General features: G+C 50.0%; 1 protein-coding gene across 1 annotated transcript in view; it reads left to right on the top strand.

The window, feature by feature from the left end:
* The window catches only part of LOC134353995 (uncharacterized), a 35,251-nt gene extending 19,088 nt beyond the window's left edge, over nucleotides 1-16,163 (top strand). The window contains exons 4-7 of the mRNA XM_063062629.1: nucleotides 4,608-4,667; nucleotides 6,939-7,007; nucleotides 13,379-13,468; nucleotides 14,242-16,163. Of these exons, the coding sequence (XP_062918699.1) occupies nucleotides 4,608-4,667; nucleotides 6,939-7,007; nucleotides 13,379-13,468; nucleotides 14,242-14,307 (285 nt within the window). The 3' untranslated portion in view covers nucleotides 14,308-16,163. The remainder of the gene's footprint in view (nucleotides 1-4,607; nucleotides 4,668-6,938; nucleotides 7,008-13,378; nucleotides 13,469-14,241) is intronic.
* Nucleotides 16,164-16,951: the final 788 nt, after the last annotated feature.

Here is a 16,951-nt window from a genome sequence, read left to right on the forward strand (position 1 = left end):
TGGCCCAGTGATGACGGAGGAGGTAGAGGTGGTCCAGTGATGGAGGGGGTGGAGGGCCCAGGATGGAGGAGGTAGGGAAGCCCAGTGAGAGAGGATGGAGGTGCTGATGTCCCAGTGGCTGAGTTAGAAGAGATAGAGTAATGGAGGGGCCCAGTGACAGAGGGTGGAGGTAGTCCACTGATGGAGGACTGGCCCACAACCACAACCCCCGTCCCGTGGACAGACTCCAAACATCGCCATGTTTTCCCATTGCTCGGATTTCTCAGGGCTCTGTGGAGCCACAATCAGCCCATCGCTGTCTTGACATCGGGGACCTCAGCCCTGGAGCTCGACTCTCTGCGACGCACGTTGGCCCAGGAGGTCCCAGTGAAATCCAGTCCGGGCAGCGGTGATCGAGTAAAGAGTGAGTGGGTGCCTTGCGTTAGCGTGTCAGCGGTGCAGTGCCGAGTGTAACTGTACGGAGCAGAACTCCAGTACTCCGCTGGGGAGCTGTCCGTTCCCCATCCCGTCTCTCAGCTGCCTTGTGATGTCTCCCAGAGTGAAGGGAATTGGCTGAAGACGGGCTCCAGCTGTGCCGGGCCTAACCTTGCCCCGAAAAATCGATGCAGCTGTAAAGAAGGCAAAACAGCGACTATACTTCATTAGGAGTTTGAAGAGATTTGGTATGTCAACAAGAACACTCAAAAACTTCTATTGATCTACCGTAGACAGGCTGCATCACTGTCTAGTATGGCGGCGGGGTGGGGGGGGGGGGCTACTGCACAGGACCGAAAGAAGCTGCAGAGGGTTGTAAATTTAGTCAGCTCCATCTTGGGTACTAGCCTGCAAAGTGCCCAGGAAAATTGCTGGTGAACGCAGCAGGCCAGGCAGCATCTAGAGGAAGAGGTACAGTCGACGTTTCGGGCGGGCCGAGACCCTTCGTCAGGACCGAACCGTCGACTGTACCTCTTCCTACAGATGCTGCCTGGCCTGCTGTGTTCACCAGCAACTTTTATGTGTGTTGCCTGAAATTCCAGCATCTGCAGAATTCCTCGTGTAAAGTACCCAGGACATCTTCAAGGAGCGGTGTCTCAGAAAGGCAGCGTCTATATTAAGGGCCCCCGGCACCCAGGGCGTATTCTTTTGTCACTGTTACCATCAGGAAGGAGGTACAGAAGCCTGAAGGCACACACTCAGCGATTCAGGAACAGCTTCTTCCCCTCTGCCATCCGATTCCTGAATGGACATTGAACCCGTGAACACTACCTCACTTTTTAAATATGTATTATTTCTGTTTTTGCACAATTTTTAATCTACTCAATATACATATACTCTAATTGATTTTTTTTTTACTTTTTTTTCTATATTATGTAACGCATTGAACTGCTGATGCTAAGTTAACAAATTTCACGACACATGCCGGTGATAACAAACCCGATTCTGATTCTGCCGGGATCTTCGTGTTGTTTCCTTGCCCATAGCCTTCCCACTGAATGCGGTTATGAGTGCCTCGCCTCACATGCCGAGGACAGGGGCAGTTTCCCGGGCCACTTCCTCAGTTACTGTAGCGGTGGACTGCGCCCGGCCCTGTCTGGGTGTTTACTGCTCCAGGCTCACCTGGGCGCATTCCTCACCGAACCTGACCGGGTCCCCTGGCCGGAGGGAAAGGAGCGGTCAGCCGGTAAGGATACAGTTGCAGTGGGTAACGGTTCGACTGCGGCTGTTGGGTCACGGGACAGGCAGAGCTGAGTCTATCCCGTCCAACACAGATCTGGTTTAGGATTGTGTGAATAAAACACGCGAGAGTCGTTTTATGTGTTAACAAAAGCCGCAACCCTTCACTTCCGAACAAACCGAAAGCAGTCGCCTCTTGCACTGACGTCATTATTTCAGGCACCATCTCTTAAAGTTCAGCAACTCGACGATGGTGTTTGTGAATTATGTGGAACAGTTTCTATTAAGAACAATATGTGTCGTCTGTCACCCAGTACGTTACCCACAGCAACACAGAGCCCGGTGCTGCAACAAATTCAGGCTCTGTCAGGGCGCCCTCGGTAACACATACAAGAGAAAATCTGCAGATGCTGGAAATCCAAAGCAACACACACACACACACACACACACTGCTGGAGGAACTCAGCAGGCCAGGCAGCATCTATGGAAAAAAGTACAGTCGACTTTTCGGGGTTCGGCCCAAAACGTCAGCTGTACTTTTTCTCTGTAGACACAGCCTGGCCTGCTGAGTTCCTCCAGCATTTCGTGTGTGTTGCTCGGAAACACAGGACTCTTCTCCGCAATGTCACTGGGCAGGTGCTTCAGATACCGGCGGGCGGTTTAAGGGCTTTATTGCGTGTGTCCCGTCACTGCCACAGACCCGGTCTGGCAGCTCTGTCCAGCTGGTCAAAGGTGGGGACTACAAAGCCACATCTAACGATGGTCTTTGAACTGCGTCACCCACAATGACTTCAATATCCCGGCTCCGTCCAGTGTCCCTCCCTCCTGAGGAGTACTGATTCATCAACTGAGGGAGCTAGGTTGGTGGCCACCAAGAGGAGATTCCCTTGCCGTCCTTCAGCCTGAAGCCATGGGATCCAGAGAGCATTGCGAATGACGGTGCAGAAACAGCCCACACCAACCCGCACCACCCCTGTACAATGACCCATTTGACTTCTCCCAACATTTCCCTCAATACCATCCAAATTACTGCAGCCATTTAAGCTTCCAACCTTCACATCTTTGAGATGTGGGAGGATTCTTGGAATTCATTTCCACAGACGCTGTGGAAGCCAAGTCATTGGGTACATTTAAAGTTGAGTTTGACCAGTAAAGATGTCAAAGGTTAGAGGGAGAAGGTAGGAGGACGGGGTTGAGAGGGATAGTAAATCAGCCAGGATCGAATGGTGGACCAGACTGGATGGGCCAAATGGCTTGAGTCTGCTCCAATGTCTTATGGTCTAATGGAAACTGGAGCATCCCGAGGAAACCCATGTAGTCACAGGGAGAACGTGCAAACTCCACCCAGACAGCACCTGTGTCTCTGGTGTTGTGAGGCAGTAGCTCTACTAGCTGCATCGCTGTGCCCGTTGAGGGATCGAAGGGCCCCTTCCTCTCCCCTGTAGACCTCCGTGATGCCACCTTCAGGCCCGGTGGTCAAACCCTGCACCACCAAGGGATTCTGCAGATGCTGGAAAACTGAAGCAACACACACAAAATGCTGGAGGAACTCGGCCAGTCAGGCAGCCTCTGCGGAGATAAATGGTCATCGATCCTGATGAAGGGCCTTGGCCCGAAATATTGACCATTCATCTCTCTCTGTAGATGCTGCCTGCCTTGCTGAGTTCCTCCAGAACCTTGTGTGTGTTGCCCAAACCTTGAGCCCCCATTGTTTCTTCCCCTTCCCATCGGACAGAAGATACAAAACCCAGAGATCATTTGCCACCATGCCCTCGGGCAGATACAAAACCCAGAGATCATGTGCCACCATGCCCTAGGGTAGATACAAAACCCAGAGATCATGTGCCACCATGCCCTAGGGTAGATACAAAACCCAGAGATAATGTGCCACCATGCCCTAGGGTAGATACAAAACCCAGAGATCATGTGCCACCATGCCCTAGGGTAGATACAAAACCCAGAGATCATGTGCCACCATGCCCTAGGGTAGATACAAAACCCAGAGATCATGTGCCACCATGCCCTAGGGTAGATACAAAACCCAGAGATCATGTGCCACCATGCCCTAGGGTAGATACAAAACCCAGAGATCATGTGCCACCATGCCCTAGGGTAGATACAAAACCCAGAGATCATGTGCCACCATGCCCTCGGGCAGATACAAAACCCAGAGATCATGTGCCACCATGCCCTAGGGTAGATACAAAACCCAGAGATCATGTGCCACCATGCGCTAGGGCAGATACAAAACCCAGAGATCATGTGCCACCATGCCCTAGGGTAGATACAAAACCCAGAGATCATGTGCCACCATGCCCTAGGGTAGATACAAAACCCAGAGATCATGTGCCACCATGCCCGAGGGCAGATACAAAACCCAGAGATCATGTGCCACCATGCCCTCAGGCAGATACAAAACCCAGAGATCATGTGCCACCATGCCCTCGGGCAGATACAAAACCCAGAGATCATGTGCCACCATGCCCTAGGGTAGATACAAAACCCAGAGATCATGTGCCACCATGCCCTAGGGCAGATACAAAACCCAGAGATCATGTGCCACCATGCCCTCGGGCAGATACAAAACCCAGAGATCATGTGCCACCATGCCCTCGGGCAGATACAAAACCCAGAGATCATGTGCCACCATGCCCTCGGGCAGCTTCCACCCCACTGTTATAAAACACTTGAATTGAACCTCTTGTGCACTAAAGATGAAGTCTTGCTCTCTCAATCTATCTCATCGTGGCCCCTGCATTTTATTTGTCTACCTGTGCTGCACTTTCTCTGTAACTGTAACACAACACTCTGATTTCTCTTTTGTCCTGCCTTGAGGTACTTACAGTATAAATGGAATGATTCATCTGGGTGGCCTGCGGACCAAAGATTTTCACTGTACATGTGACAATAATAAGCCAGCTACCAATTATATATATATGTTCTTTATGTTCTAGACCTGGTCCCGGTGTAAATCCTACTGGACGAAAACTCCCAATGGGAACGTCACTGAGAAGGTAAGATCCAGGCTGCTTCCTTTCGCCCGCTCCAGGATTGAGCAGTATAGTGAATTAAATCGTTGTTGAGTACAAGGTTTATAATTATGTAGTGAAGATGTTTGAAAGTGCCCTGTAGCCAATGAGGTGCTACTTAAATGTAGGGATTGTCGCAAATTGTGAACTTCAGCACCCAGTCTGAGCACAGGAACCTCCCAAACATCACTATATCATCTCTTCAAATGGTGTTTGTTGTGGTTGTGCCACACCTTTGGGAAAACACCACCTCATCTCTGGATGTTGTGCTGGGACGTAAACACAAGAACCGAACAGCAACACCTCAGCTCAGCATCGCGTCCAAACAAGTATAAGAAATAGGGGCAGAACCAGGCCATTTGGCCCCTTGATCCTGCTAGACCATTCAACCAGATGGTGGCTGGTCTTTAATCTCGGTGCCACCCACACCCTGTGCTCTCCTAAACATTTAAAACCCTTTCAATCTCTGTTAGTGCCTCTTTCCCCACCTTCCTCTCAAAGGGTCCGAGGATTCATTTTATTATCGAAGTATGTATGCAGAATACAACTCTGAGGTTCGTCTTCTCCAGATAGCCACGAAGTAAAGAAAAACCGTGGAGGTAGTTGAAAGAAAAGATATCAGCCCCCACCCCCGCAAAAAAGAAAATGAAACAAAAACTCGCAGACCTGAAAATCCCAACCCTTCCCTCGCACAGAAACTAACAGATTGTCCACATGGAAATTCGCAGCTAGAACATCAAACCCCAAACCCCCAGTCCCCTCTCTCATTAGGCAGGGAAATCCAAAGATTCCCTGCCCTATCGGTGATAAACATTCTTCTCAGCTCTATCCTGAATGGCTGGCCCCTTCCTTTGGAGAATCTGACCCTTGGTTCTACACGCAAAGGTACGAAATCATAGTTTCACATCTTCTCTATAAAACTCCTTATGTTTCCATCAGGTTCCTTCTCATTGTTGTAAACCCCAGGGCAAAGACTCCTTCTGCTTAATCTCTCCTCATCAAGCACAATGTTGCTCATGGGGGGTGGGGGGTGGGGGGAGGAGGGCAGGTAATGAGGAAGGCATGTAGAATATTGTTTAAATGGTGTGGAACTTCCGGTATTGCTAAATCTGGATTCTCCCTTATAAAAATCAAAGGAAGATACCAGCAGGTGATGAGGGAGGGAAGTGGTCTTTGTTCCAAGAGAATGGAGGATACCAGTAGGGAAGCTTTGCTTTGAATCGACTATATCTGAAGTATTGTGTGCAGTTGTGGTCTCCTTATTTAAGGCAGCATCCAGTTACCTTGGAGGTAGTTCACTGAAGCTTCACTGGATTGATTCCTGGGGTGAAGCAGTCATCTCCTGAGGCAGGGTTGAGCAGATTAGGCCCACGCTCCCTGGGGTTGACTTGAAAAGGAAAGGTGACCCTAATGAAGTAAAAGTCTCTGAGGGGCTTTTGGAAGTGTGGTTCTTTCCTCTGGTGGGAAAATCTAGAACTGGAGATGAACTCTGAGGTTAAGGAGTCATTACTGAGGTGAGGTGGAGTTCCTTCTCTCGGACTGAGCATCATCTACCGGATGAAGGGGGGAGTCATTAAGCCTAGGCCAAGCTGAGGAAGAGGGTTAGCCATTACAGGAAGTGAAGGATTCTGGGGATCAGCGGAACGTAGGTGAAGATCTGATCAGATGTCATGCTCGAAAAGGGTGCCACAGTTTGTAATTGATACACCACAGGGATGTACCTCAGTTTGTAAGTGATATACGGGAGCGATGTATCACAGTCTGTAATGGATATGCTGGGGGGATGTGTCAATGTTTACCTGAGGGCTGCATTATGGTTTATAATTGATATTTCCGAGATTGTTGTTGCTGTGGTTTGTAATTGATATTCCTACAGGGAACATCTCAACAGTCATGTTACAGTCTGAAATTAATATTTGAGGAAGGGTGCTACAGTTGGTAATCAATGTGCCCATCAATGGTGAACAGTGGGTGTTGACTTTCCCTAGGGTGCTGGTCTAGTCTGTGATCCACACACACAAATAGGTGCTACTGCATCTCCCGGTTGAGGGATTTGCTACATCTTATGAGCGGGGATTGGCCATTTATCAGAGTGAGCTCTCTTTGTTCAGTCGGTTTTTAATGAAATGTGGAACGTTGAGAATGTCCACGTTTCCCCCCATTTGCTCAACTTGCCCGTGATGGTGTGATACGAGGGTGGGCACGTGAATGTCCAGGTCTGGGACATCACTAACTTCACAGCTCTTTGTTTCCTAGAAACGGTCGACCACTGAGAGCTTAGGAGGGCAAGTGGGACACCCACCAGAGGATGACAATGCGTACATGGTGAGTGGAAATTTCTACGAGTACCGGGTACACTGGAGCAAGCCTTACACAGTAAGGACACCACACACACCTGTTCAGGGCTTCCTTCATCATGTCAGTAACTCGATTTTCACTCCTGTCGGTCATGCAAGTCCCGGGTGGAGACTCAGGAATACCGTCGCACTCAGATGTAGAAGGATTCTTCACTGCTGTTTCCGTAACAATTTTGTTTCACCAGTCAGGGTTGTTAGCCCTGAGCTCAACCCCCAAACCTTTGAAGGTCTGGTGGACCACTCTTAGTCTGGCCTCTACCCTTTGACCTGTTTGGCATGGGTGACCAGACAAGAACCGAAGCATAAAGCCCTGACTCCAGAACCCGGACTGGAAAGAAAAGGGGGAGAAGTCAGAATAAGAAGCTAGAAAGCAGAATATTCTGACTTCTTCCTCCTTCCTTCCTTTGCTGTCCCGAGGAAGGGTCTTGGCCCGAAATGTCGACTGTTTATTCCCCTCCATAGATGCTGCCCGACCTGCTGAGTTCCTCCAGCACTTTGTGTGTGTTGTCCCACATTTCCAGCATCTGCAGAACCTCTTCTGTCTCTGAAACTTGGCAATATGGGGACTAACAGAAAATGGGTGTGTGGCATATAAACAGGAGCTGAGGCCGTGTGAGTGTGTTGTTTAAAGAGTCCAAGTGGCAGTGATGTTATGCAGAAGGAAGTAGAAACTGGGAGTTTTCTACATAGAGTAAAAGATTGCAAGTGTGTTACATAGAGACTGAGTGAGGGTTACATAGAGGGCAACAGTGATTAACACTGAGTCTAAAAGCTTCTATAAATCTTTTAAAAAGAAATAAATGGCTCAGTGGAAGTCCCCTACTGTCAGAAGAAGAATTCATAATGGGGAAGAGAGTAAAGCAGCATAATTAAGCAAGAAGTTCAGTTCCATCTTCACAAGGACAAAAGGAAAAGGTGGGGACAAGAATCCAGGGAGAGTGAGAAATTAAAGGAAATAAATGAGAAAACAGAATGGAGAAATTAATGTGTAATAATCCATCTACAGCCTGGAGTACTGGAGTACTGCAGTCAGGTGCGGTCACCCCATTCTAGCAAGGATGCGGAGGCTTTGGAGAGGGTGCAGAAGAGACTCAATTGGATGCTGCCTGGATCAGAGGGGTTGGACCCAATCTGGGTTGTTTTCTCTGGAGCAGCAGATGCTGAGAAGAGATCTGATAGAAGTTTATAAGATCACGAGAAGCATGGATAGAGTAGTTAGACAGTATCTTTCTCACAGGTTGGGGTGTCTAATACTAGAGGGTATCTACCTATCTCCTATTTAACCCTAGCCTAGCCACAGGACAATTTACAATGACCAATTAACCGGTACGTCTTTGGACTGCGGGAGGACACCGGAGCACCCGGAGGAAACCCATGCGGTCACGGGGAGAACGTACAAACTCCTTACAGGCAGCGGTGGGAATTGAACCTGGGTCACTGGTACTGTAACATCAAAGGAGAGATACAGGGCAAGTTTTGTTTACAAAGAATTCAGGTACCTGGAATGCACTGGTAGGGGTCCTGCTGGAATTTGATATTTAAGATGGTCTGAGATAAGCACATGAATGTGCGGAGGATGGAGGCATATGGAACAGGAGCAGGCAGAAGGGATTTGGTGCCATTTGCTCAATCAGTTCGGCACAACGTCCATAAGACCGTACGACATAGGGGCAGACATCAGCCATAGGGATGGTTCCTACGGTGGGCGTGCTACATTGGTGCCGGAAAGCGATACTTGCGGGCTGCCGCAGCACATCCTTGGCTTGCGTTGGTTGTGAACACCAATAACGCACTTCACCGCATGTTTCAATGGATGTCATACATAAATCCATCCGAATCCATCTCCTGACACCAGTCATGGGGATGATGCTAGGGGCTGTGCCATGAGATAATGGGGCGTCGAGTGGTGCAGCGGGTGATGAAGCTGCTCCCAGCTCTATCTGAGCGGGGTCCGATTCAGACCCGCGGTTCAGACTAGGTGGAGTTTGCAGGATCCTGCCATGACCACTTGGTGACCAATTTCCTCCAGAACTCCCGTTCCCTCCCACATTCCCCCAAAATGTGCTGACTGGCAGATTAATGGATGCTGGAAATTACCCCGGTCTGTAGTCTGGGGCTGATCCTCAGGAGATGCTAATGGGCACAAGGCAGGGAATGGGACACAGGGAAATAAGGGAGGGGGTGGAACTGAAGGAACTGTACTGAGAATTAGCATAGATTCAGTGGACTAAATCACCTCCTCCTCAGTCATAAGGATTTGCAAAGATATATGGAAAATTATCAGCAGGATAGATACAGTAATACCAACATGAGTTTATAGAAAAGATTCATGTTTTACAAACTGAGCAGAGTTTCTGAGGATGGGCCTGGTAGAAAAGATTGGGGAAAGCAAGCAGATGTGGCGATCTGAGATTTTCAGGCAGTCTTGTTAAACATTAGGGTTTAGGATTAGAATGCATGGTCTGTCCTGCGTGGATTAATGGACAGGAATAAAAGGGTCTCTTTTGTGGTGTCAGTTTACGGAATTCCATAAGAGCTGCTCATCCCTCAGCTCTTCATAATAGCCATCAACGATTTGGATCTTTTTGGATAGGCAACTTTTGGAAGTTAGCCAATGGCATTAAACTGGGTGGTCCAGTGAATTGTTAGAGGCTTCAAAGTGACAAGTTGAGTCAGTGGGCAAACTAATGGCAGATGCAGTTTAATGTGGCTAAATGTGAAGTGACCCACTCTGGTAAAACAAACAGGAAGGCTGCCTAATGATTAAACGGTGTAAGACCATGAGCCAGCAGAACAGAATTAGGTCATTCAAGGCATTAAGCTTGCACTGCCATTTGGTCATGGCTGATTTACTATCCCTCTCAACTCCATTCTCCAGCCTTCTCCCTGTAACCTCTGATGTCCTTACTAATCTAGAACCTATCAGCCTCCTCTTTAGATACACCCAATGACATTACCTCCGCAGTTATCTGTGGCAATGAATTCCACAGATTCATCATTCTCTGGCTAAAGAAATTCCTCCTTGTTTCCGTTCTGAAGGAATCTTTGCATTCTGCGGTTCTGCCATCTGGTCCTGGACTCTTTCACTAATGGAAACATCCACTTTGCGTTCACTCAGAGCAGGTCTTTCAATATTTAATGGGCTTCAACGAGATTCCACCTCATTTTTCTAAACTCCAGTGAGTTTAGTCCCAGAGCCATACATTAACCCTTTCATTCCTGGGATCATTCTCATGAACCTCCTCTGGACTCCCTCCAATGCCAGCACATCCTTTCTGAGATAAGGATCCCAGAACTGCTCACAATACTCCATGTGTAGTCTGACCAATGCTTTATAAAGCCTCAGCAATCGCATCTTTTTTTTACATCAACTCCAGTGAGTGTTGACGTGCAAAGAAGCAAGTGTTCACTGCAGAAAACATGCAGGCAAAGTGAGGAGCTAAGGAGGCCTTCATAGCAAATGAATTTGAGTGCTCTTTCTGTAACATTAGTGGAAACAGTGTTATATGGAGAGGAATGTAAAATTGGAGATGCAAAGGGACTTGGGAGTCCGAGTGCAGGGTTCCCTAAAGATTATCTTGTAGGTCGAGTCGGTAGTAAGGAAGGCGAATGCAATGTTAGCATTCATTTTGAGAGGACTAGAATATAAAAGCAAGAATGTAATGATGAGAATCCAAGGAAGGATGTGCTGGCTTTGGAGAAGATCCAGAGGAGGTTCACAAGAATGACCCCAGCAGCGAAAGGTTTATGGATGAGAAGTGTTTAATATCTCTGGGCCTGTACTCACTGGAGCTTAGAAGAATGAGGGGGAATCTCATTCAAATCTACCGAAAACTAAAAGGCCTAGATAGAGTGGACGATAATCCAGGTCTAGATGGTACAGCCACAGAATGCAAGCGTGTCCCTTTGGAATTGAATTGACTTTATTACTTACATCCTTCATGTACATGCGGAGTAAGAATCTTTACATTACGTCTCCGTCTAAATGTGCAGTGTGCAATTTGTATTAATTTATAATAAATAGTATGTACAACAGGACAGTCAATATGACATAGAAATACAATTGTGACAGCATGAATTAATCAGTCTGATGGCCTGGTGGAAGAAGCTGTCCCAGAGCCTGCTGGTCCTGGCTTTTATGCTGCGGTACCGTTTCCCGGATGGTAGCGCTGGAACAGTTTGTGGTTGGGGTGACTCGGGTCCCCAATGATCCTTCGGGCCCTTTTTACACACCTGTCTCTGTAAAAGTCCAGAATAGTGGGAAGTTCACATCTACAGAGATGAGGAGGAATTTCTCTCGCCCAAGGGTGGTGAATTTGTGGAATTCATTGCCACAGACGGCTGTGGAAGCCAAGTCATCGGGTATATTTAAAGCGGAGACTGATAGGTTCTTGATTAGTAACAGCGTCAAAGGTTACGAGGAGAAGGCAGGAGAATGGGGTTGAGGTAATAAATGAACCATGATAGAATGGCGGAGTAGACTCAATGGGCCGAATGGCCCAATTCTGCTGCTTTGTCTTGTGGTCTTAAATCAGGAGCGAAAGAGATAAGGGGTCTGCTATGTACGCGATAATGAGCAAATGGAAAATTATATAAAGGTTGACAGAGACTGCGTGTGAGTATTTTAGAGGGTATCAGATTGGGAGAGTGCAAAATAGAGATTAACAGGGAATAAGTATGCCCTGGATAGAGGGCAAAGGAGTTAGGCTGTGTTATACAGAGTACAGGGTGGGTTTTACATAGAGAGCAGCAGTGTATGATGTGTTCTATATAAGGAGTAAATGGAGAAGCGGGAGAATTTGTGCACAGGGTGTTGGACATTCATAGCCCAGGGGGAACCTGTACATTAACAGAGAGTAGCAGTGATTGAAAATACATTTTCCCGTGGGGGCAGAGGCAGAGTGCGTTTCACCTTGAGTAACAGAGACAGTGACGTTATCGTTCAGTCAGTAAATGAGCCGACGGCTGTGTTATGCAGGGAGCTGCGATTTGAATGGAGTGCGACCGAGGCTGGCGGCTCTTTATCTTTGGGGGGGGGGGAGAAAAACGAGGGAAGTGGTGTAATTCTGAAAGCACGGAGGTGATCGCCTCATAACGCGTGGAGAAGGAATATTTGGGAGTGGGAGATGGCTGGACACAGAATCAGAAGGGCCGCAGATACTGGAATCTAAAACTAAAATTAAACCTGATTGAACCGCTCAACAGATCAAACAGCATCTGTGGAATGAGGACCAGAGTTAACAATTCATCTCAAAGATCCCTCTCCAGAACAGAGGCAGAAAGAACTCAGGTTTAAATTGCGGTAAAATGGGGATAGAAGGCACTCAGCCTGAGAAGTTGAATTGTTGATTTCCCTCCATAGAAGCTGTTTGACCTGCTGAGTTCCGCCAGCATTCTGAGTGTGCTGTTTGAATTTGCAGATCTGGGTGTTGGAGGAGGGGGTGTTCGGGGATAGATAAGACAGATGGGATGTATCCGATGAGGTGAGGCCAGATTTGCCATGGGGGATAAGTTGATACTATTTGGTTGATAAGCTAATGGGGGAAAGGAGAGAGAGGGCATGAGAAAGGAGCGTAGAAACAGTCGATATTTACAGGGAATCCACTGGAGTTTGTCGGTGTTCATGGGGATCTCCGGGCCATGCCAGTATTCACAGGGGTCCCAAGGAGAGTGCTGGTATTCAGAGGGGTCCCGGGGAGAGTGTCGATGTTCATAGGGGGGTCTTCGGAGCCTGCTAGTATTCACAGAGGTCCCAGAGAGCATATTGGTATTTACAGGGGATCCCAGGGTGAGTGCCGGTATTCACAGAGGTCCCGGGTAGATTGTCCGTATTTACGGGAGGTCCCGGGGAGAGTGTGAGTATTTACAGGAGGTCCCGGGGAGAGTGTCGGTATTTACAGGCGGTCCCGGGGAGACTACTGGTATTTATAGAGGGTCCAAAGGTGAGTGCCAGTATTCACAGGGGGGTCCAAGGGTGAGTGCTGGTATTCACAGGGGCCCCGGGGTGAGTGTCGGTACTTATAGAGGTCCCGGGGAGCGTGCCGGTATTCACAGGGGTCCCGAGAAGAGTGCTGGTATTTATAGAGGGTCCAAGGGTGAGTGTCGGTATTCACAGAGGTCCCAGGGAGCTTGCCGGTATTCACAGGAGGTCCCGGGGAGAGTGTCGGTATTTATAAGGGGTCCCAGGGAGAGATGGTATTTATAGGGGATCCTAGGGTGAGTGCCGGTATTCACAGGGGTCCCGGGGGGAGTGCCGGTATTCACAGGAGTGCCGGTATTCACAGTGGATCCCGGAAGTGTGTCGGTAGTGAGAAGTCCCTGATCTCTGCCTCTCCACAGACACTCAAGAGTCCCCAGGAATCTATATACAACACGCTCCATGACGCTGGCAACACAGAAGGCACCTCCGCCGCGAAGAAGTCGCTAAAGGTGAGCACCGCCCTTTCACCCAGCGGCCCACAGCCCAGTCCCAGCACCACTGGGCATCTGGGGCCACCCGCGAGCACCGCGGCTTCGGGCTGCCAGATGGGTGGGCCGGAGTCACGGGCCGATCTCAGCCTGCCGGGGAATCCCGCTAAACCGCCATTGAGCAGTGGGTGGGCTCACTGCCACTTGGCTCCGATGGGTGGTGTCACCCGGGTGCGTTGGGTGGCCTCGCTGATGTCTCGGCGCTCATTGTATGTTGACCCTGCCAAGGGCCGAAGCACGGGACCCTGTCTCCAACCTATCGTATCTCTTTGGGTCACTGAGGCTCGCAACCCTCCAAACTCAACAACAAGATCGTGGCCCTCTTGGAGGGAGTCTATTCACTGTCTGCCCGGTATTAGGTTAGGCGGTCTTGCTGATGGCTGGCATCGACTGGGTGGTCTGGCTAACCAGCCAGAGTGTGACAAGCCATCTGATTAATTGGTCAGTGTCTCTGATGGTCTCACTAACCAGCCAGCAACTGTTGAAGGTTCTCGCTGACTGTCCACGGTGTGGGCAATGGCCAGCAGGTGCTGTAAGGAGTTAATTTCTCTGGAGATGCAGAGTGAAGGGAGGTTGGTTCCTGCCCACTGATTTCTCACGCCCCCCCCCGCCCAATTACTCCCACCAATTGGGAACCGAATCCAGAACCTTCTGACGAGGTGGGTCTGCGACACTGGGTCACCCAGTGCCTCTGTGCGCGGCTAACTGTAACCTTGCTTTTCCGTCTGTTGCAGAAGGAGCACACGGAGCCGGCGGTGGCTGACGCCGACGTCTACGAGTGTGTCTATGAGACTTACTGAGTCCGGCTCCGGCGGGGAACAGCAAGGAGCGACCCGCCCATCCAGTCCCACGCGTCCGCCCCTGCCGCTGCGCGTCTGTCGCGGAGGCTGCGTCTCTTCCTGGAGCTAGTGCCCTCGGCCATCCCTCCCCCGCAGTCAAATGTCCACGGGAATCCCTAGAGAAAGCGTATCCACAGACTCAGGACAGCGGGAGGTGTTCACTCACCCGCTTAGCTGGGCCAGACCTTCGTCTCCCCAGGTGTGTAGCCCGCAGGGGTGAGCTAGAGTCTCCTGTTGCCAAATCGTTTCGCTTTTTTAATTTGGCGATACCGCGCAGAATAGGCCCTCCCGGCCTTCCGAGCTGCACAACCCAGCAAGCCCCAGTAATCGCAGTTTAACCCTAACCCAATGATGGGGTAACTTCAATGACCAGTTAACGCACCTGCGGACTGCGGGAGGAACCCGGAGCACCCGGGAAACCCGCGCATTCAACGGGGAGGAGGTACGGAGGATGCCGGGTTTGAACTCCGCACTGTGGCCCGAGGTGTAACCGGGCCGCACTAACCGCGGCCCCCCCTCTGAAATTTCCGTCGCGTTCTCACTCCGACCTGTCCGTCTCTGAGACCTGCTCTCTTCCAACAAAGCCCGAAGTTCATCACACCATCTTCCCGCTGGAAAATAAGAGCGTTTCTGCTCCACAGTCTCGTCTGATCACCAGATAGTCCAATCTGGTATCTCGTCCCCTGCATCCAGCAGTCACAGTCTGGTGTTCCCACGTTTTGTTTCACCTCCTCCTGTATGCACCACCCACAGAGATTCATCCAGAAATCAGAACCGTCCGAATTAGTACGTTAACCTAGCCAGGACCGGCCCCACCGTGATGCAGGTGGTAAGGAGGACTAGCCAAGTCCCAACACACACAAAAAGCCAGCAAGTCAGGCAGCATCTATGAATGGGGTAAAAGAGTCAATGCTTCAGGTGAGACCCTTCATCGGACCCTGCTGAAGGGCCTCGGCCCGCAGCGTCGACTGCTTATTCCCCTCCATAGATGCTGCCCGACCTGCTGAGTTCCTCCGGCATTCTGCGCCTGTTGCTCAAGGCTTCCAGCTTCTGCAGAACCTCGCAGTTAGTCCCAAGGTGTGTGTTTCTCAGCATCATTGTGGTTGAGCTGTGGGTTGGGGGACGTAATCAGACCCCAAAGGGGCGGTCTCCGGAACAGCTACAGGCCAACTGCATTAACGGCAAGGAGGGGAGCAACGGGATCTTCACGCTCTGTTGCCCCAGGCCACAAATTGTGACCGGTGGCACCCCACTCTGAAAGTGGGACGGTCAGTGAGGGAGCAGAGTAGCACCAAGGAGCATAAAATATAAAGTCTCCACACGGTGAGGGAACAAGAAAAAGGCTAGTCCCAGGATAATGACCTTTCCAATATGAGATCAAATGTAGTGATCGGGGTCTTTAATGTGAGCCTTAATCTGGGGATTTTGGCGGCTGGGCTCCTCGTATTTTTTGAGGCTCGGAGACGAGACCGAGACCCGATATTGCCGCAGGTTTAACTGACCCATGAGGAAGTGGGGGTGCCAGCGGGGAGATAACCTGAAGTGCCTGGTCCAGCTCCAAGAACTTCATCTGGGAAATGATTGCTAGGGCGGTCCACGTTTGGGTGAAACCAATGTTGGATCCGGCAGCGAGGAGAAATCTCGCTCCAGTCAGTGCCGTCGGTGGCCCAGACACTTCCCTCAGTGAGGCTAATGAGTGCTGTGTCCACAGCAACCCAACGAAACAGCACATTAAAGTCAAGCCTCTTGCGCTTCCATCATTGGACAGAAAACGTAGCGAGCAAACTCCACAAAAATGTGAATTAAAGGTGTGCGCAACCCGACATCAATGTTCTGGTCACCATTTCTTTCTCAATTCGTGCACGCAATCTTTGCTGCAAGATCTTCAATTGTTAGGACATCTCTGTGGTGGAGGATGCTGAGGTCAAAGAGTTAAACAGTACAGAGTGAGGCCCTTCAGCCCATCATATCTGTGCTGACCCTCGTACTTATCTGTACTAGTTCCTTTCACCCATGTTTGGCCCTTGGCCTTGTGTGCCAGCGTCTACTACCTTGATCATCCTCTCTGTGGGACTGGCCCACCTACAACCGGACCATGGGGGTATGATAGGGGGGAGAGGGGTCTGGATTCCTGCCTTCCCCTGAACCACGCTTTGCTTCCTCTCCAGCCTAGTCTGCGGCTGGGCAATGGCAGACAGAGCGAAGTGACCTCGCCAGCTTCAGCTCCACGGTGACGTGGCAGGGCCGAGTCTGCCCCGAGCCCCCTGCCACGAAAGGCACTCACTCATCTTACAGCCAGCATGATGTGATGGGACCATCACACTACTCCAAACCGATTTCCCACCAGTTTTGCAGTCTGTTTTGAGATGTCCAAGCCAGCATTAGCACGGTTAAATGCACCAAGTCCATACATCTACACCTCATGGTCTTCCCATGTTTCAGGAGCACGTTGGAACACTCTCTAGTTGCCTGGATGATGAATGGTCCAGGTAGCTATCAAATCTCCCCTCATTCTTCTACGCTCCAGGGAGTAAAGTCCTAACCTATTCAACCTTTCTCTGTAACTGAGTTTCTCAAGTCCCGGCAACATCCTTGTAAACCTTCT

This window comes from Mobula hypostoma, chromosome 11 (genome assembly GCF_963921235.1).
Source record: "Mobula hypostoma chromosome 11, sMobHyp1.1, whole genome shotgun sequence".
NCBI lineage: Eukaryota > Metazoa > Chordata > Chondrichthyes > Myliobatiformes > Myliobatidae > Mobula > Mobula hypostoma.